Below are 21,341 nucleotides of genomic sequence, written 5' to 3'. Positions count from 1 at the left end.
TGGCATAAATAACATTGGTAGAATTACAGATAAACCTCAGATGTTATCATCTGTGTTATTTGGTCCAGTAATGATGTGGTCTTTGTTGATGCTGGGACACAGAAGGCATCCAGGTCTGTTGCAAGGCCTGGTGCCTTGGTGAGACTGGGTATTAGGTAGCCTGTTGTTTGAGGTTGGGGGGCCACCTATAGGACTGCGTCCAGTTCCGGGTGCCGCACTTCAAGAGGGATGTGGACAACATGGAGAGGGTCCAGAGGAGGGCCACTCGTATGATCAGGGGACAGCAGGGCAGGCCCTATGAGGAGAGGCTACGGGACCTGAACCTGTTCAGCCTCCACAAGAGAAGGCTGAGGGGGGATCTAGTGGCCTGTTATAAACTAGTCAGGGGGGACCAGCAGGCATTGGGGAGTCCCTGTTCCCCCGAGCACTACCAGGAGTGGCCAGGAATAACGGTCACAAGCTGGCAGAGGGCAGATTCAGACTAGACATCAGGAGGTGCTACTTCACTGTCGGGGCGGCTAGGATCTGGAACCAACTTCCAAGAGAAGTGGTGCTGGCTCCTACCCTGGGGGTCTTTAAGAGGAGGCTGGGTGAACACCTTGCTGGGGTCATTTGACCCCAGTACTCTTTCCTGTCATGGCAGGGGGTCGGACTCAATGATCTGCTGAGGTCCCTTCCAACCCTACTAACTGTGAAACTATAAGCCAGGAAGTATAGATCAAAATAAATTTGAAACGACCAAATATGGAAAATTGTGTAGATAAAGAGCCTATTCTTCAGTTATGAACAAACTATGGGTATAGATAAAAGACCTGGGACTACCCTGACGTAATACATGTGAATTTTATACCCAGACATCAATTACTCCAGGGTGTCTAACAGACAGGCAACTAGATAACTAAGGAGTAGCTGGCAGTAGGCAAGTATTACAGGATCTTACCGCCAGGTGGCAGAGGATCCCCAAATCTTGCCCAAAGGGCTACTCCCGTACAGTCAGTCCAGTAGAGAAAGCTGCAGATTCATGAGAAGGTACACCAGTACCTGTGTACTTCAGGGTTTTTATTTTTTGCAGAGTACCCAGGAAATGGAGAGTGACTTACATTTTGTGTCCACTCTACTTCTACATCAGTGCAATGACAGTGTGTAAATGTATTGCGTGTCCCTGAGTGTTTTTTATTTCAAATTGCTCGAGCTGTCTGTAAAAGTCTTCCCAGTTTCTTAAACATCAGTACATCCTTTTTCCACCTCACTGTAGCTCAGATGTGACTACAGGGATCTTGTTCCAATTTTCAATACTGAGCAAAGAAAATTTTCTGCAGAATTATTGTGTGAAGGGTGAAAAGAATTAGGAAATGGGAACATTGTATGAAAGGAAAACCTGGGACAACTTACCTTAGAAAAGTTGGCATATGATGAGTGTATATGCTTGATAGGATATATCATATCATATACATTTATATGATATATAAAAAGATTGATCTAGAGAAGTCAGACTGGGAATTTCTGTTCTCTTGCTCTTGTAATGTAAAGGGAATGCTGCGGAACTAAAAGGCAATTATTTCATAGTTTCATAGTTTCTAGGGTTGGAAGGGACCTGAGCAGATCATCTAGTCCGACCCCCTGCCATGGCAGGAAGAGCACTGGGGTCAAATGACCCCAGTAAGGTGGTCATCCAACCTCCTCTTAAAAACCCCCAGGGTGGGAGCCTGCACCACCTCACTTGGAAGCTGGTTCCAGACTCTAGCCGCCCTGACCGTGAAGTAGCGCCTCCTGATGACCAAAATAAACCAAAGGGATAATTTAATCTAGGGACAGACATTACGAAATGGCTTAAGTGATTGGAAACTGGTTTAAACCTGCAACAGAACAGAAGTTCAGTGCGCATAAACCAGTTTCAAAATGGCCAAAACCAGTTTAAGACAAGCCTGGATGGATACAGTTTCAAACATAACTGATTTAAGTTAAACAGGTCTATCAAACTTCTGTCCTAACTCCCCCGCACACTCCAACTCATGTTAACTCACAGTCCCCCAGCATCCCAGGAGGCTTTGCCCCTTCCCTGCAAACCCCCTGCCCACCCCATTTTGCAGGCTGCGCAGGCTGAAACTTGGCCCATGCTGTCTGCTCCAGCTGGGCAGGGGCAGGGGCAGCCCCTGGGCTATCACAGGACTGAGGCAGCAAAGCCTCTGTTCTGCAGCCCTGGCCTTGCCTGTGCCTGTCAGCCTGGCAGGTTTGTGGGGGAGGTGGGGGAACAGGGCCCCCAGCCCAGTTCCAACCCCAGTCCCAAGCCCTGGTGTGTAAGGGTTTCTCCCAGGCCCACACCAGTCACTGATATGCAGTTGGGAGTGGGGGAGCAAGCCCTCCAGCCTGGGACCCTCTGGATCCCCATGCCTCAGTGGGAGTTCCCCTGTCCTGGGCAAGGTCTCTTGAGCCTTGCTGCCCATGCAGAGGGGAAATTCCCCCCTCCTGCACCTCTATGCAGTTTGGCAATGATTTAGCCTTGTCCCTGCAGTGCTGGAGGGTGGGAAACAGTCCCCCCCAGCCCAGGGCTGAGCCACCACTGGACTGCACTGAGGGGTGGGAGGGTAGAATTCCCTCTCTCCACTGGTGGCAGCATTTCGAGGACCCTGCCCAGCCTGGGGGAACCCCCCCGAGGCATGGGGATCCCTCCACATGGGCTGATGCCCAGTGTTAGCTGAGCCCTGGGCAAGGGGATACCAGGGGATTGAGGGACACGTGCTGGGCAGCCAGTCAGGGATGGGCCCTGCCCGGCTGCATTAGGGTCCTCTCAGCAGTGGCTGGCAGGCAGGGAGGCATGCCCTAGTGCCCCCAGCTTCTGGTCTGGGCTTCTACAGGTGTCTGAGTGCCTTTCCGGATTCAGAAGATCACATCAGTTCACTTCCTTATTGGTTCAATCTATGCAGCTTGGAGAAACCTGCAAAGATTGAATTGATTTAGCCTGGGCCTTTTGACAGTCTGTACTTAGCCTCCATGTTTAACTGAATGCACTACTAGAGGAAGTCATGGGTGACTAGTACCTCCTGAAACTGTGGGGGGGCACAGTTTGTGGGCGGCAGTGTTGGCAGCGAGCAGCGACTGCCCCCAGAAGCCAGAGGTAGTGTTGGCAGCAGAGGGGTGGAGGTGGCAAGTGGTGACTGCCAGCTGAAGCCTGGCAGTGGCATTGGCAGTGGGGCAGCAAGCAGCAACCACCTGTAGAAGCCGGTGGTGGCAGTGTCATGGCAAGTGTCGACCACCCACAGAAGCCAGCAGCAGTGGTAGCCAATCTCAGGAGGGGGACATGCCCCCCCATGCCCCTCCCTACCAGTTGCCTATGGAGAAAGTTGTGAAGAAAAGAACTTGGCCAGAACTGAAGAAGGCCTGGACCTTCATATGCTGAATGAGAGTATCTAGTGCGGATTACAGTATTGAATGAATCTTCCTCTAAAGCACTTGATGCTAATTGCTTTTAGAGCCAGGGCTTCTGCCCCACCACTCTGAGCCAATGTGGCAACTGTATGGAAGCCTGCAAGAGACAGTCCTGTTTTTCCTTGCAAAACTGAAAACAGGTAACCTTGCATCTTTATAGTGATCAATGCAAACATAAAACAGCATTCTGTGAGAATGGCACCATCTTATACATGATTCATACTTTGTGTAGATAAGAACATAAAGGCTTTCAGCCATAGTCTGAACTCTCTGTATGGGGCTAGTAGTTCAGGAGAACGTGCTCAAAGGCAGAGCCTCAGGCATAAATCTGGGGACACAATCCATTGTTTTGTTAACTGGAAGGTGTTAAACACTGCCACTCACAGACCGGGCCATAGTCTGCACTAAGCACCCTTCTTCAGGTTGACAAAGGAGCCATTAAATGCTCCCTTCTACAGTTGGAGCTGAAATAATATAAGCCCACTGTTCAAGACACTAGCCAGGTTGCCAAGGCCTGAGTCACAGGGCATTTATATATGTATTTTGGGAGGGTGGGGGAGTGCTTTAATTAGCGCAGCTCTGAGACAGAGCATCTAGAGTGTCACGTGTATTGGTGTCCCTGCACTGGAAAATGGCAGTGGGGCACTTTGAAAAAAAATCGATAAACAAGCTTTTGTTTGAAGAGTCCCACTGCCATTTTTCAGTGGAGGGACACTGATGCATGTGACGCTGGAGTCTGCTGGAGCACATTAATTACCACACTGCAGTAGACTTGATTAATCGAGTCTACTCCCACATGCTGTAATTACAGTGCATCGGAGCAGGCTCCCTGCACGTGTATAGGAGCCCATAAAGACCAAGAGAATTTTCTAGGGAATGGTTGCAAATGGAGGGATGAGACATTGACTGGTTGTAGATGTGTGTGTCAAGAGCTGAAGGGAGAAGAAAGAAAGTGGGGAAAGCCAGAGAACTGGTGGAGAAGTAGACCCTGAAAATGATCATAGATAAATGTTTCATCAGGCGCAGTGCTTGCTGGCAAGGTGGATTTGGAAATCTTCATGAAAGAACTGACTGCTGCCATGTGTTTTACCTAGGTTTGGTGAAAGAACAGTTTGGTGCCGTGCTATGTATTTACAGAGAGTTCACAAAAAGAAACACTTGGCTCATTTTGGTAGTTTTTTCTCATAAGGGCAACAGCCTGGCCGAGTCCCCAAAACTGGCTAATTCCCTTGGCCCAAAGGGCAACGAAGTATTGTGCTTCTATTACAGCAGGAACAGTTCTGCTCAGACATTCCTGAGAGAGGGGTTTTTTTCCTTCTTATTGGGCTGAACTCTACCCTCTGTGCTTTATTTGCTTTCCATCTCAACAGAAGTTTTGTAAAAATGTAATTGTCTCCACATAGATGCCCAAGATGCTCCTGTGAATACAGTGTGTCCCATAGGCCCTTGACACATGGTTAAATGCTGCTTTCCAAAGGAACCTGTAGAAGCCTAAGAAGAAACAATTCTTTTGTTTTTGGGTAGGTCAGCTAGCATTAGGTGTTGCTTAAACATAGGCTTTCCCTTGGCTGTGCTGTATCATGTAAAACCATTGAGCGTGCTGTCCCTTACTCATGGACTCATTCTTTGTTGATACTGCCTGTATTACCCTGCAGTAGGCTTTATTTCGGGGTGGATAATGATGAATGAAAATCAAACTTCAGAAAAGTTGTTTGGTCTGTAAGTGAAGCCTGGTAAGTTTTTCCATGCTCCTTTCCTTTTTACTATCTTTCTATGAAAGTCTTGACCAGATCCTCCCTTGTTTTCATCTAGCTGAGTGATTACTCTCTGACTAGTTGTGCTGGAAACCAATCTGACTACTTGAAGAATAAGTTGATGCTCCATGGGAATGAGGGTAGCAGAATACGGCATTCTGTCAGTACACTGGAAGGCAGCTCAAGCATCTCAAATGAATTGTTGTAAAATGGTGACCTGGGTAACAAAAGAATATTTTTCTTAAGTTTATTGCAAATTGCTGCCACCTGAGTCCTGTAAAGGCTGAGGCAGTACTCTCTGTGCAGTTCTGGGGGGAAGAAGTGTCCACATCACAAATGCCATTAGCTTTGGATAGTAACTGGCCTTTTTGTGGGAAGCTTCAGCAGAAGAACCAAGATACTTGTGTGGTAGCTGGCTCTTGGTATGAGCTCCATGCACCCTCTAGATACAAATCTAGCTTCCTAGTGCCTCCTAATGTCCCAACTCTAGGGCTGGCAAAAACCAAGCAAGCAACTTGAAAAAGAGTTCTTAGAGGTCTGCTGCAGGTACACTGATTCCTTTGTACAATTTGAGCAGCTACTGCTGCGATACCAGCTCTCTGCTTAGAACAAGAATGTCTTTTTGCAAGGACGATAGTCTGGTACAATACGTGCCCCAATTTCAAGTAAAATGCTTTTGCAGTGAATTTCTATCAGGTTCCTTTAATCTAATATCAGTGCCTTGAAATCTATCCTCTGTCAGTGCTTCCTTCTGGTCTCTGAAGAAGAGGGTTCTGTACTTACAGGTGAACTTAAAATCCAGCAGGAGCTGGATTTCAATGCTTATGCATTAGCCTTGTGTGAGATTTAGAACAAAAGCTTTCACGTTGCCACTGCCAGCATTCCCCGCATATGAATGCAAGTGCTGGGGTGGTTCCCCATGCCTTTCTGCTGTTACTCAAAAGGAAAACAACAAACCCACAAAGATGCTTCCATATTGATCCTGTACATGTTCAGTGAAGGTCTTTGACATAGATTTTAGTGGATGCAGAATAAGACCCGCAGAACTAAAGTGTTCCCAGAGCCAGCTTGGCTTAGTTCACTCTCCTTGTATCAGAGCATTAATTCCTGCAAGCTCTTTTAACCACCCTTAGGAAACCACTTCTTCATTAACTCTGATCCATAGTCACATTAAAACGTGAAATCACTGGGTGCGAAAATAGTATATTCACTGCTACTTAATGTAATATTGCCACAGCAATTCCTCTAAAAATATCTTGTCCACTTGATTGCTTTCATTGTGAACTAGAGATAATGTACCACTTACAGCTGATGATTAAAATTCATAAAGCTTCAGTTCTTAATTACAGTAACTCTGCAATCAGAGTGAAATGTCAGATCCTGTATGTTATTTGTGTATATACAAACTCAAGAAAACAAGGAAATGTTCTACAAGTGGTTCTGAAACAGTGGGCTATGGAGGGGCTATAGGTAGGCTGCAAGGGTGGACACAGGGAATAAGAATTTTTCTAGTCTCTTGCTAAGATGCTGGGCTGCTGTATCTCTCAGAGAGGAAGTGAGAGAGCTGTCTTTGTGTGGCATTGAAATGGGGGCTAATTAGCCCCTGTGCAGTGTCATGCAAACACAGCTTTTTTGCTTCTTTTGCAGAGCTAGCATGAGACAAATCTGCTTCTTATGTCTCTATGGCTGGTCCAGCAAGAGGACCTTGAGAGAGATAGGCCATGGGGCTGTGCATAAAGCTGAGGGCTGGGCTGAGGGGCTGTAAGTGGACATCAAGGGGGCCTGTTGGGGTGTGGGGATTATGGAGGTGGGCCATAGTATCAGAAAGGTTGAGAATCACTCCTCTCCCTAACAGAGCTGGGTTGTACGGCTTATCTTTTTAACTGAGAGGATCTTCTGCAGAAATACTCAAATGGGTCTCATTAAAACAGGTTAGGACCAACAAAAAACAGATCTCTAATCCAGCAGAAATCACATCAGGAAAAAAAATCACCCCTGAACACACGCAAAAATCTGAAATAAGATAACAGTTGTTAAGGCACATAAAGAGGCAGCACAAACAGCAGTAACTCATTGTAAAGGATAGGAGGGATTTATGTAAGGAGTAAAGGAGGATGTTTAACATGGTCAGGATTAAGATTAAATTTAAAAGAAATCCAAGCATGTAAAGTTCGAAATGCACAGCCAGTGCACCCAAATTCCCCTTACTCTCCAAGGGACTGGTGGAAAGAGGAAAAAAATATTACTTCTCTTTTAAAATTGTTCTTTTAATTTTGGGCTTCAAGCAGTTAAATACCCTACATATAACTGTCTGGGTACCACACCTGATACTGCAGAGCACAATTATGTTCATTTTGATGGTTAATGGATACCCTACCTCTGCATCTCCAAGCCTCTGCATGTTCTGCTTACTTTCAGGTTTAACCTTAACACCAAATTCCATGGGTTTGTAATGCTGGTGAAATAATCACAGAAACAATTGCAGATATCTCTATTATGTATTTTACCCTACATTTATCGGTACATGCTTAGCACCTTAGCTGCATTTTTCCCTGAGGTTTTTTGGGTTGTAGGGAAAGGGGTCTAGTAAGAACCCCCCCCCAAAAAAACAAAAAACAAAACAAAACATGCATTGCTAACCCTGGCAACCTTCATTCCACTGTCATCCTGTTTAGCCTGTAATCTTGGTGAACACATCTCCTATGCATTTTGTACACTCAACCTATTCTGTTAATAAAATAACAATAGATCATTAGTGCTGATCCTCAGCTGCTGTGAACCTGCATAGCTCCCTGGATTTCAGCTGAGCAAATGCCAGTTTGCACAAGATCTGCCCCATAATCTGGAAGCTTCTTCAGAAAGGCAAAGTGGTATTCATGTTATATGCTCATTGTTTGCAGACTGATTACTCTTGGCACCCTTTCTCCTGGCAGATTCAAACAAAGCCACTGAGCAAATGGGAAATCAAACACTGATAACAGAATTCATTTTCCTGGGCTTTTCGAACCACCCTGAACTTCAGATGTTATTCTTCCTGGTGTTCCTGGTCATCTACATGGTAACCCTGCTGGGGAATGCTCTGATCTTAACTCTCATTAAGACTGATCCAAGCCTTCAAAAGCCCATGTATTTTTTTCTTAGTAACTTGTCTTTCTTAGACATTTGCTACACATCTGCCACAATCCCAGTCATGCTGGTAAACTTCTTCCGAAGCAGGAAAACCATCTCCTATGCTGGGTGCATTACACAACTCTTTTTCCTCATTACCTGTGCTGGCACAGAATGTGTCCTGTTAGCAGTCATGGCTTATGACAGATATGTAGCTATCTGCAGCCCCTTGCATTACCTGAGTGTTGTGAGCAGGCGGGTTTCTGTGCAGCTGGCTGGGTTTTCATGGTTGTGTGGCTTGGTGAATTCTCTGGTTCACACACTCTTTGCCTCTACCCTAGCTATATGCAAATCCAATCAACTCAGCCATTTTTTCTGTGATGTCCCACTACTGCTGAAGCTCTCTTGCTCAGAGACTTACATCAATGAAACTGTGCTTCACCTGGCTAGCGCCTTGATTGGCTTGAGTCCCTGCCTCTTCACTCTGGTCTCATATGTCTGCATTGTTGGTGCCATCCTGAAGATACGCTCAACTAAGGGCAGATTTAAGGCTTTCTCCACCTGTACTTCGCATCTGACTGTGGTCATCGTATTCTACGGCACTGCCAACTTCAATTATAATCGGCCCAGCTCAGGCTACTCCCTGGATGTGGATACCTTGGTTTCATCCTTGTATTGTATTGTAACACCCATGTTAAACCCACTTATCTACAGTTTAAGGAATAAAGAGGTAAAGGATGCATTGAAAAGGATGGGCAGAAAATATTTTCCTTCAGTGCCAGAGCCCAGCAATAGACAGGGGACTTCAGTACCATTGCGAATAGAGAACATCTGTATAAACTCAGTGTCAGGACATGATCAGAGCATGTTAAACCTACAGTGACATTACCATTTTTCTGACTCTCAAGCTACTTTGACAATAAAATCGATTTGAATCTACTTCTAATTTTTATGACACTGTACATAGGTCAGGTCAAGGCTGAAACAATGTTGTGCCTGGTATCTGTGCCCTAAAACATGTTCTGCTGCTTCACTCAGGCTGCACCCTGAGCTGGAAATAGTGGAGAGGAATCTGCACTGGTGTGGGCTGAGTAATATTGTCACTCCTTGAGATTAATTAGCCTTCCCCTGGTATCCCATGGTCTTGGCAACATGGCTTCTAGTTGGGGAACTAGCTTATGTGGGGTAGTGTGTTGTGTTTGAGGGTGCCACTGTTGGACATGTAGTCTAAACCTGGTTTTAGATACTCTGGAAGAGCTCAGAGCCCCATAGTGCCTGTACTACACTTCACAAATAAACTAGACTGCCCCTGCCTCAAAATGCTTGTAGTCTAGGACCCAATTCATCCATTTGGGTGACTCCCAGTGTTAGAGGGAGTTCCACATGGTCACAGAGGTATTCCTCTCCAAAATGGCATCAGAACAGAGCAAAAGTAAGCAAGATAGGGGGAGGAAGGAGGCAGTATCTTACAGGTGGGGGAACAAAGCTCAGAGATCAAGTGTCTCATTTAAAATCCCTCATTTAGGCTGTGGTAGAACACCATTCCCCAGAGTCCCAGACTGTATGCACAAGGTCAGTTCTTGCCTAATCCTGTTGGAAGCTCCTGGATTGAGCAGACCTTTGTAAGGAGCTCAGACCTTGGTGAAGTGTTACGAATGGAGATATCAAGGAAACCAAAGGAATTTACTGCAAACAGATCAAATTGTAATGACTGCAGGCCAGGTTGTGTACTGAAGATGTACACATGTCTCCAGCCTTTCATCCATCTCTGCCTTCCTAAAAAGGGATGCCAGTTAAACCTAGCTCCTTCATTGCCTGTTGAAGCTGGTGACACTTACAAATGTTCCTGGTGCCTCTGGATTTGGCCCAGAGGGAGGAAATTAACTTGTGATCTTGGTCCAAATCTCTCCAGAAGTCCCTGGTGCTGGGGGAAGGGGGGAGATGCATGTAGCAGGTCTGGGGTTCAGAAACCTACATGCACTTGCAGATGGGGAAGGGAAATGTGGTTCTCTTGTTTTTTCACCAGATGTGTGTTCATGACCTGACATAGGACAATACAGTGAGCAGCCTGGTCCAACTAAAGACGTATCAGTGAAGATGTGTCCTTGAAGGGCCAGCATAAGAGCTTGCCACTCTCCTTAAATAACAGGGCATTGTAGTAAACTTGGCTCCTGTATTACAGCTGGGAGAAATGGCTGGATAAATCCATCCCTGGGCAGTTCAGGGGTATTACAACCCATGGGAATTGCAAAGCCATTGACCTAGACCTGCTTTGGACTATGCTGCCCAAATTTGTGTAGAGACGAAGGGGCCCTAAAGTTCACATAAACAGCTGTGAGAATATTGCCTCAGTGCATGAGAGTATTTGAGCAGTGTGGGCCAGTACTGTGGCTCCTGCTCCATCTTTCTTCCCACCTGTAATAACGGGCAGCTTTTGCCTCACTAATTCTTTGCTGCCCTGTTGACACCTTCAGTTAACTGACATCAGCCTGCTCTGACTTTGGCTGAGACATAGGCCTAATACAATCTTCTCAATCCAGCCTATCCCTGCTCTGATGCTGGTTTAGTTTCTGATCCTCAAGTTCAGGACATGGTGGAGTTTGAGTACAGTCCGGATCAGAACTCTCCGTTTGCAGGGTATCTGCCTCACTCTTTCTCAAAACAGTAATTTCCTGGAAATCAAGGCCCAGGCTTCTGGATACCCCAGCCTGCCAATTGGTGGGAACTACATGATGCGTCTTCCAGCGTAGGTAACTTGGCATCCTGTTTTTCAATGCAACTTGGCACAATGTTTTTCAACCTTAATGCAACTAATTACTTCCCACAAAATTTCTAACCAGCTGACCCTGCCTTTTCCCCCTTAGCTTGTCTCAGGTGAGACCTGCACAGCACACTGCAGAGTACTGTAGAGACACCTGTATTAGCTCTGAATGAGATTGCTTGGGTACAGAGTGGGGCAGTTATCAACAGCAGCTTAGAGGCAACTTCATGGAGCTCTCTGGGGGCCAAATTACCCTGCTGCTTCTCAGGAAGGTAAACCAGCCTGCATGCAGTTTCCTGCAACTGCAGCTAGACTGATCCCAGTACCAGAGCAAGCTCATGTGTTTACACTACACTGCAGCATACAGTGAAGACAGATGCCCACTGTTTCTGTTTCCCCATATATTCCTGATCCTGGAACTCTCCCTAGCATAATCCTTTGAAAGGCTGCATGTCTCTGGAGAGTGTGGAGGGGGAGGCTCATCAGTATTTGTCTGAGCTCTCCTTAGGTTGGGTACCCACCTGCAGGTACACCAAGGTGTTGCTTCTCTTGCACAGTAGTTCCTGGCATTTGACATGCTGGCTTGGACAGATATCTGGGAGCTGCTTAGAAAAGAAGGGCAATCCCAGATTGCTCAAGATCTTCCAAGCACCGTGAATCCTTTCATGAATTTTCCTTGGAGGCTGTGCCAGACTTGCCTTCTCTGCCTCCCTTAGTGCAGATGGTTGGATTAGACCCTTGAGGTACCTACCAGCCTTTGGGTTTTTGTCACATGACACACTACAGTGTTTTTATTTACACTGTGGCCTCTTTATTTTGACAAACTAGCATAAATGGGCCTAAGCATAAATGAGAAACAGGCCCATTATAGTGGTACCACATGCTTCTGGAGATCTTACAGGTCTCAACCTCTAAATGCTGAAGGTTGTTTGGAGAAAGGAGGAACACTCTTCCTCCTCTCAATATCAGCCTTTTCTCAGTGTCTTTGGGCACCTTGCAGTCATGGCAGCTTTGGATAGGATGAGTGGATCGATGCTGTTCCCCAGCCTGGTTAAGGCTAGAGAGAGAGCTCAAATTCTGCATGGATGTTGTCTGTCCCCTTAGAAGGACTCAGACTCTGCACAGAAGGTAGAGAACAGAAACTAACTTTTTTTCCACATTGCATTTTCTTTTGCAAGATGAGTAAGGAGAGAAACAGCTGAGATGTTCTTCATATGCTAAAGTGTGAATTTTGAATATTTTTCATGTGTAAATGGTTCTATGATACAAGTGACCCCAAAAGCGTTTGTTATAAGATTCTTGCAATTCTGTTATTGACCCAGAGACATATAAAAGGGGAGAACAATAGAGCAAATGAAAAGTGGCCAGGGAGACATTTCCCTATGAATTTATCATCTCCAGAAGAACAATCTCTTGCTTGCTGGCTTATTGATATTTTACTTTGACTTGCTTTGGAGAACCCTTCACTTCATGTGTGTTTATTTTGTTTAGTTTAGGGTGAAGGGTGTACAGAGCTTGGGTACTAGAAGAAGTCTAGGTGCATAGGCTAATGCAAAGTCCAAGAACCAAGGTAAGTTAACCTAGGCAAAGCTTTCCAGTGCTGTGGTTAGAGTGCCAGTTTAAAGCTAGTCCAGAGATTCTGCACTGTGTTGCAGTCTTTAGTGCTGAAATACCCCTAGTTTATACTCTACAGTGAGTACATCTACACAAGACAATGAGTAATAAACTAATTCTACTGCATATTAGCACATCATGGCAAAAGCCATGCTAATGCACAGGTGAATTAGTCTATTGTGCATTAAGCATCATGAAAAGACCATGCACTGGCACTACTGCACCATAGCACCAGCTACTGTGCATTTAGTTAGTACCTCATATTAGAGGTACTAAACTTAACGTGCAATACTAATGCAGTGCACTAATACATGTGTAGACATGGCCAGTGCCATGTAGAAATAGCTCAGGTACTGGAAGTGATATAGCCCCATTAGCAGAGTCCTCCACCTGGGCTAACCCTGCTCAGAAACTATAATGCTGCTTGTACCTGATCTGATGCTGTGCTGTGCTATGCTGTGCTGTGGAGCACAGCACAGCATAGCACGGCACACTTTACTTTAGTGTAAAGGTATCTTTATTTGGAATGATATTTCACTTTTGCTTCTAAGCTAAAGCTGTGTTCATGATGCTCTGGTTTCAGCTTGTCAGACTGACTATGAATAGTAGAAGGCCACTAGGGACTCTAAGATCATAAACTACCACTATGGATAACTAGGGCTTTAGGAAATGAAAGATGTACATTACAGAGTACAGAGCACTCTTTGACAATGATTTGGTGGCTGTAAAAGGTCCTTGCCTGATGACAATGATTTGGTGTCTGTAAAAGGTCCTTGCCTGATGGCGTTAAAGATGAAGGCCTGTGAAAACCTAGCTAGGGGAAGGGACAAAGGGTTATATAGACACTGGTTGCCTTCACCATTGGATACCGATGGCAGAAAAAGAGTTAGAGTTCATGTAGAAGACAGCCTAACCCTTCAAGAGACATCTTGCTTTAAGTGTAAAGCTGTGCCCTGCTCTGAAGCTTGTGCTCTCTGGAAGAGCCAGTGAGTGCATTGACCTAGTGAACTGTATAAAATAACAGTAAGCGAGATGGAAGATGAGACGGTGAGCCACCATCCACCCAATAGAACCCAACAGCTGGTCTTTCTCTCTCCCCAGTAACGAATGGCAGCTACTTGTGTTTGTGGTCACTCACCTCAGCTGGGCACCTGAGCTGTTGGGGCCTTGTAGTGGAGCTGTTGTCCATGAAGGATAAATTGATTTTTGATTCTGTGTACATTGAACTGTGTGCACATGAGCGAAGTCCTTTTATGTGTGGGGAGAACTTAGCAAGTCCTGTTATGTGCATGGTGTTAAAAAAAGGAGGAGTCACACAATGGGCAACACTGGGTGTGTCTATATGTGTGCTTTAATGTGCAGTAGACTACTTTACTTCTCATTAAAATGTCACGTAAAAATGGTGACATTATGCTAATATGAAGTAAAATAGTCTACTGCACATTAAAAAAGCATGCACATGCACTACTGTGCATTAGGGTAGCCTAACAAACATTAATTTAGTACCAAAGGACACTTCCATGTGCTCTGGAGGTGGAGGGGGCAGCACTTTAATTAGAGTAGCTCTGAGAGACACTGTAATTAAAGCGCCACCGCATCTCATCTAGCAGTGTCCCCACACTTAAAAATGGCAGTGGGGGTCCTTGAATTAAAGCTCGTCTAATGAACATTAGTTCAAGCACCCCCACTGCCATTTTTAAGTGCAGAGACACTGATACATGAGATGCAGGAGGCTGCTGGAGCGCAGTAATTGCTACATTCCAGCAGACTCGATTAATCAAGTCTGCTCCAAAGCTCTGGAATTCCAGCACATTGGAGCAGCCTCTGTGCTTGTGTATAGGTACCCTCACATTGGAGGTACTACATTTAATGTGCATTAGAAAAGGCACATTAATGCACATGTAGTTACACCCACTGACATGAACGATTCATGCCCCCAGAGGCTGGGGGGGCATGGCTACTGCCCGCAAGTGGCGGTGTTGGTGGCAGGGGCATGGCAGTGGTGAGCGGGGAGCTCCCGCAGGCAGCCACGTCTAGGGGGGTGGGGGGGAAGCTGGCGAGCACCGACTAGTGGTTGGCGAACACCTGCAGATGCCACTGGCAGCGGTGGCAGCAGCCAATGACGATCAAGGACTGCCCGCAGACACTGCTGGTGGTGTCAGTGGAGGGGGTGGCAAGCAGCGACTGCTTGTAGGTGCCACTGGCAGCATCTGCAGTGCTTTTCACAGGGGGTGCACTGCCAATCTCAGGGGGTGCACGTGCACCCGCGTGAACTCCCTATGCATTGCCAATGCCCACTGAGGAGAAAACCTAATTCCTTCCCCCCATCTGTGAACACTATGGATGGGAGGTCATCTTGGATCACCTACACTCCTGCCTGGAGGACTGGTTGAAAGGAGCTTCTTAACTCAGATAGGCAAAGCTTCTGGAGATTTGAGGATTAAAATACCAGAATAAAAATTGTAAGATCTGGGTGCTCCCTTTAATCCCTTTTCTTCCTCAGCAAATTCCTCTTATCTAACACTGAGAGAAGAATGAAGCTGGGGTTGTGCACATGCTGTGCTTAGAGAGCAGTATTGGAGAGCGAAATATTACTGCCTTGTCCACATTCTGGATTCCTCTATATCTGTTGCTCCATTTGGGAAAGGATCTTTCCAGTTTCAGTCCCTTCGAGAGCACAGGGAAACCCCACAACATTTTTGTCATTCCTTTTATGATGCAAAAGATTGCTCAGGATTCCTTCATTGGTCCTAGGGTGGAGGGGATACTTCACCATCTTCATGTGGGAGAGACTCTAAATTTCTGATCTATTTAGGTGCTTATGGCCATTGTTGCCAAAGGCCTTACAAGCAGAGTTTGCACCCTGGGTAAATTCAGTGGGAGAGCCAGGGAAAGGGGTGCACATAGGATATGAGAGCCCAGGGGTTCCAAGATGAGGGGGGCACTGGAGTCTGACCCATGCAGGGAACACGTAAACTGTCCGCCAGCTTCACTGCTGCTGCAGAGTGCTCTGCTTGCCCCAGCTCTTGCTCTTAAAGCAGCAGTAACAACACAGGGCTCCTACACACGTGTGCACTGGAAATCCAGTATGCCAGAGCAGACTCAATTAATTGAGTCTGCTGGAGCATGGAAATTGAGACACTCTGGCAGCCTTCCACGCATAGGCGAGGAAGGCTGACAGAGGGCACAGGGCTCCCCCTGAGATTGGCTGCTGCCGATGCTGCCACCAGCATTTTCGAGCAGTCACCCCTCACTGCTGACACGGACGTGGACACCTGTGGGTGGAGCCTGCTCGTCACTGCCATGCCCCTGCTCCTGCTGCCTGCGGGCTGTCACTGTGCTCCCCCAGCCTCAGGAAGCACAAGTTGTTTATTCTTCCACATCATGCGTATCAGTGTTGCCATGCTTCTCCGCCCTGAAAAATTATGGCAGTACACTTTGAAATAAAACACTTTTGACGAGCTTTAATTCAAAGTACCTCACTGCCAATTTTTCAGCGAGGGGATGTATGTATGTTGATGCTAATACACATGATGCTCAAGTGCTGTTAATTAGTGTAACTCGCTAATTAAAGCGCCTGGCACTGTGTCCTATAGCACATGTAAAAGTGTCTGGGCAACAGTTGCAGCAGCAAGAGCAATGCCCTGTCTTGCTCCTGGGGCATAGACTCCATGGGGGTCGGAGGTGATTCTGGCCCCTCTTAAGTTGTCTTTTGGGGTTGGTGCCCCTTTCTCCCACCCCTACTTACTTTCCTGATTGTCACCACAGCTGATTGTCACCACAGCTTTGGAGCACTTTGGAATAATCCATGGACTGTATCCCATGGTGGGGAAGTATCATCCCTCTTTCAAAGAAGAAAAGACATGAGACACAGGGTAGATCTTGCCCAAGGTCACATTGGAAATCTATTACCAGACTGGAACCTGAGGTGTACCCACCAGACCATCCTTCCTCATTCAATCCATACTATGGTACTATGTCACCTACCTAGCAAAGGGGAAATCTCATTTAGTTTTAATCATAGCTTTTTAAGGGGATCAATTTATTTTGAGATATCACTTAGTGGCTAGCCAGGCCAGGCCATCATGTGCTATGTGCTGTGTGTGCACTGTCCCTGCCCCAAAAATCTTACACTCTCAGGAAAACTGCTGCAGCAAACAAGCATGGTGGTGGGTGGAGATACAAAATAACAAGCAGTGGAAGATGTGAAACTCACAACCAGCTGGTAGCAGAGAATGCCATTCACCACCTCCCTAGCTATAACCAGCCTGCCGTCTGCTATATTGTGTGATGGAAGACCTGAATTTTGAGGAGGGACTTGGAGGCTAAGGTAGTGGCTTTACAAACCAGGTTTTACAAAGAGTGTTTCCCAATTGTAAGGGATGATGCGGGAGAAAGCGCTTTTTGGAGAATTGGACATTGAGGTCCCTGGGGTTAGTTCTGTTAGGATATTTAGCCATGTATAAATGTTTTTTCTAGCGTGCTGTCATTGAAATGGGGCATGGAAGCAAAGCATCTATTTTACAGGCCTCAAACTGATGAAGAAAAGAGGTGACCAGCCCAAGGTCATCAAGAGAGTCAATATTAGAAATGAGATTAGAATTGGCAAAGACCCTGGCTCCCAGTGTTGGAGTTCATGCCTCAGTAAGAAAAAATAGACATGGCAGTTTGCCAAGACTTCCATAAGACGTGCAGTTACATTACAATAATATTAAAGAGAGATTTTTGTCTGATCCTAAAATGATTTATGCACTTTGTTTAGAAGTTCTTCTTATTTCCACCAGAGGGCAGCAGAACATAGTACTAAGAAAGCAGTTAGAAAAATAGCTTATGAGTTGAATACCTAAATGGGTATTTTCTTAGTAACATGATGGCTGTGTATGAAAGGAAAAGGCTTACTTGTCTTTTGATCCCATATTTATCTTCGACTAAAAATATGGCATCCAGATGCAGAATACCGAGTTATTTGCTTCTTGTCTCATCCCGATTTCCTAAGTTTGTCTCCCCGCTTATTTTTGTCTGTATTCCATTCTCACTGTCTTCTGCCTGCCTGTCAGTTTCTTTCTTTCTCCCCGTGTCACATATATATGTAACATAGCATGCTTTTTCTGTTCCTCTCCCAGCCACACAGCCCTCCCTCTGTGCAGTTCGCTCCATGAAATGGAGCTGAACAATTGCACATCTTTTTTTTCCCCCTTTTAAATGCCGTATGCCCATATGCTGAGACACCACCTCTCTTATAGTATTTTGAATGCATTCATTCTGGAAATACTATGACAATGGCAGCATTGTGGTGTTTCTGCCAATTTACATTTGGATCATAATGGCATTCAGGACTGAATGTTAATGAGACCTAATGTTTGTTTGCACTAACAACTGTAAAACTAAGTCAAATTTGGGGTGATGCTTTTTGGACTCAGCCAGGATGCCTAGTCCTGAAAGGAACATGAAAATATTTTGGATGAAAGGAGGTCACCTGTCCAGTTTTCATCTATAATCAGGGCTTGGATTGAGCTGGTTTATACCAGATCAATGACCTGGCACTTTTGGGGTGGGGAGAAGAAGAAAAGGAGAGGTTGCCATCTTGTTCCTCAGAGTCATACTTTAAAAATGAAAGCTAAATCTCCAGGATCAAATTCAGATTGGTCCCACAGGTGCCTCCAGTGTAGGTACTGCAATGCCTAATAATAGGCTTCTGGCTCCAGGGGGATAATTAAAAGGGAAAGGACCATACTCCTGGGTTTGAGTCCCTGCCCTCAGGATTTCTGTTTTTTTGTTTTTGTTTTAATCCAATAATGCTCTAATGTAAATACACTCCTGGGAAGCAGAGACCAGAACCATGGTCTCCCTCTTCTGGGTGAATTTCCTACCTTCCAGGCTATGGAAATAGGTTTCCTTGGGCGTGTTCCCCTCTTGGCCTTGTGTAGTCTTGGCTGCCCAGTGGTCCAATTTCTATAGGAGTGATATAGGGTATCCCACCAGACTACTGTGTATCCCAGTGGTTAAGGCCCTTTTGAGCTATTGTAGATGTGGATTGGAATTCTCTTAGGCTGAAGACATCCCAGCACCCAGGTCTTTTCCTTCCTAGATGAGTGCTCTAACCACTATGCAGCTTTTGAAAAGGTAGGCAGCCTACAGAGGAAGCCAGTTCTGCAGAGCCTAGCAGAGTACCTAAGCTCCAGCCAGCCAGCCCCTTTTTCAAAGCAATGATAACCTAGCCTACTGTGGTGGCAGATGGAAGCCAAGGATCTAGGGGCATGCTGCATTTTTCTTCTGCAGACTCAGGCTGAAACCATGGCTATAGTTACATTTGGCTTACATGCTCAAAGCATAAGGGCAAGAAACAACACCTTCTAAATGAGAGATGATTCTCATGTCCTCTGTGGCACCAGGAGCCAAGGCTCCTATTTCTCAACCTTCTTAGACTTAAGGCATCTCTCATTAGGTACATCTTCAGAAGATGCCAGCTCTTAGCCTTCACTTGTTTTTGACTGTGGAAAAATGCTAGAGCAATTTCTCTGCTGCAAGATGCTCAAAAAGGCCTCACATAAAGGGAGTCAAGCTAGAGGGTCTTGGGACACATTGCTGGTTGCTGTGAACAGTCTCTTGTTGGCAATCCAAGTAGGTGGACCCTTTGGTAGACTACCATCAAGGTCCTTCCTTGTGGTATGGTAGGAGGGACTGAGTCCAATGGCAGAAACAGTTGGTTTGTCAGTGAATTTCCAATATAATTAAGAGACTCTTGCTAATTCTGTTGGCTCTCAGGGTTGCTTTTTCTAAACATGTCTCTGAGGAACTAAAATACCTAAAGGGGGGGATCCAGAGGTAGGTCAAGTAAAAAACTTGGAATGGGCTGTGCAAGCTACAATTTACTGTATTTAACATAGTAGAACTTAGAGGCTTCTGGATCGGGGACCAAGTATCCTTGATGAGTACTGTATGCCCATATCTAAAGGATTGTCCCTTCCCCAAAGAGCTTACAACATGAGCATACGGCTAATGACAGCAGGTAGATGCAATGAACAGATGCAGGCATGTGGGGTAACAGCAGGACAATTGTGACAGGCAGTGGCCACAGCTTACGCACTGCCCAAGGTAATGCAAATGTCTGAGTGTGCCCAGAAAGAACTAAATCTTTCTTAAAATCTGATTGGCCTTGGGCTGAACTGGCTGCTGCCATGTTAGCAGAAGGACTGCCTTTCTCCCCAAAGTGATAAACACATGTTACAGCCGGGGTCTCCTTGCCATCGGGCTGTGGACTCTTCCCCTCAGTAGCCCCTGGACAAGCAACATACCATTATTACTGCACTGCAAACCCCTCATCCCTGTGCTCAGACCTGGACATTTATGCCAGTGTCCAGCTAAGCCTGAAAGCCCATTAGGTGAGGGTGGTCAGGGTGTATTGAGTTCTGTAGTTTGTGGAGTGATGTGACTGTCATCATGTTTGATTGCCCTGGACTCCCTTGCCCAGAATGACAGGCACCTATTTACAGCTGGGGGCAGCGTTGGGCAGGGGTAGAGGAAAGCTCACGCTTCCCATGCTGGAGCCACAGTGACACACCATAACAACCCTGCAAGCTTACCCCTGCAGACACTGAAATAGCCTGGTTCATATCTTCTGCAAATACCAGTGTAACATATCTTTCCTGAGTTTCCCAGAGCTACCTACATCTGCATTATGCACCACTTTATATGTGAAGTGAAGGGCGCTGTGGCTGGATGTTGAGGACTGACTAGCTGCTGACAGACACACAGGCTCTGTGGTAGCTGGACACGGTATTGTGGCATGTTAGCTTTGCATCATATTCAATAATAAAGCTGTATTCACTGACTTTATTTCTTTGCCTTTCTCTTTTCTGTTCTTTCACTGCAGTCCAGCATCCTGGTCTAGCTTCCCCTCCCCATTGTTTTATGTCTTTCACCTCTGCCTAATGGCAGACAAGGTTCTTTGGGTGAATCTGATATCTTTTATTAGACCAACTTAAATAGTTTTAAAAAACATTTTACCAAGCTGTTTGGGTTTTAAAATCCGAAAGCTTGCTAAAATATTGTTTCCAACTGTTTAAGTTGGTCTAATAAAAGCTATCAGATTCACCCAAATAAGCTTGTCTGCCTACATCCTTAGCCCAACACGGCTATGACCTACACCTGTGTACCTCTGCCTAATGGCTTTTTTTGCCCACTTTCATGTCTGCTCTCTCTTTCCCTGTGTTTTATTTTTCTCTCTCCTGGCTCATGAGAACACTTCAATTTCTTCTATCCCCCATCATTCTCTTCTTCCCCATCATTCATCTCTCCCACATTTTTCTTTTCTAACCCACCCTCCATTGCCAACCTCTCCATCTACTCCCTACAAACTCTCCTGTATCTCCAATGCCTGCCTACACCTCCCTACCACTCACTCCCTGCTGCAGAAACTTCCCTGCATTTGGTACTGCTTTGTTGCTTCTCTAATTTGCTCATTGCCCAGCAGACACACTCTTCTGTGAGGAAACACTCCCTTCCCACTGCAGCACACACCCACCAGCAGCCTGCGCGAGCTGGTGTTCTGCTATCCATCCATGGACCCCCCACAGTGCACTCCGCACCTCCCTTCTCCAGGCAGCTGTATCCCTCCACTCTGATCTACCTCCCCTTGGATTCCTTCTCTCTCCTCCACTTACTCTTGGGGCCCCAGT

At 46.0% G+C, this 21,341-nt stretch overlaps 1 protein-coding gene across 1 annotated transcript; it reads left to right on the top strand.

Annotated features, from left to right (window-relative positions):
• Positions 1-8,122: 8,122 nt before the first annotated feature.
• LOC109303502 (olfactory receptor 5V1-like) lies at positions 8,123-9,189 on the top strand. Its single transcript, XM_019525694.1, has one exon. It carries the CDS (start codon positions 8,137-8,139, stop codon positions 9,169-9,171), a length of 1,035 nt encoding a protein of 344 aa, XP_019381239.1. The 5' UTR covers positions 8,123-8,136; the 3' UTR covers positions 9,172-9,189.
• Positions 9,190-21,341: the final 12,152 nt, after the last annotated feature.

This window comes from Gavialis gangeticus, unplaced genomic scaffold (genome assembly GCF_001723915.1).
Source record: "Gavialis gangeticus isolate Ggan-Ray unplaced genomic scaffold, GavGan_comp1, whole genome shotgun sequence".
Lineage (NCBI taxonomy): Eukaryota > Metazoa > Chordata > Crocodylia > Gavialidae > Gavialis > Gavialis gangeticus.
Note: the sequence above shows the minus strand (reverse complement) of the source record. Positions and strands in the feature narration are given on the sequence as shown.

What these genes read in the sequence shown, in the direction of transcription:
- LOC109303502 (XM_019525694.1), top strand. Translation starts at nt 8,137, where the DNA reads ATGGGAAATCAAACACTGATAACAGAATTCATTTTCCTGGGCTTTTCG.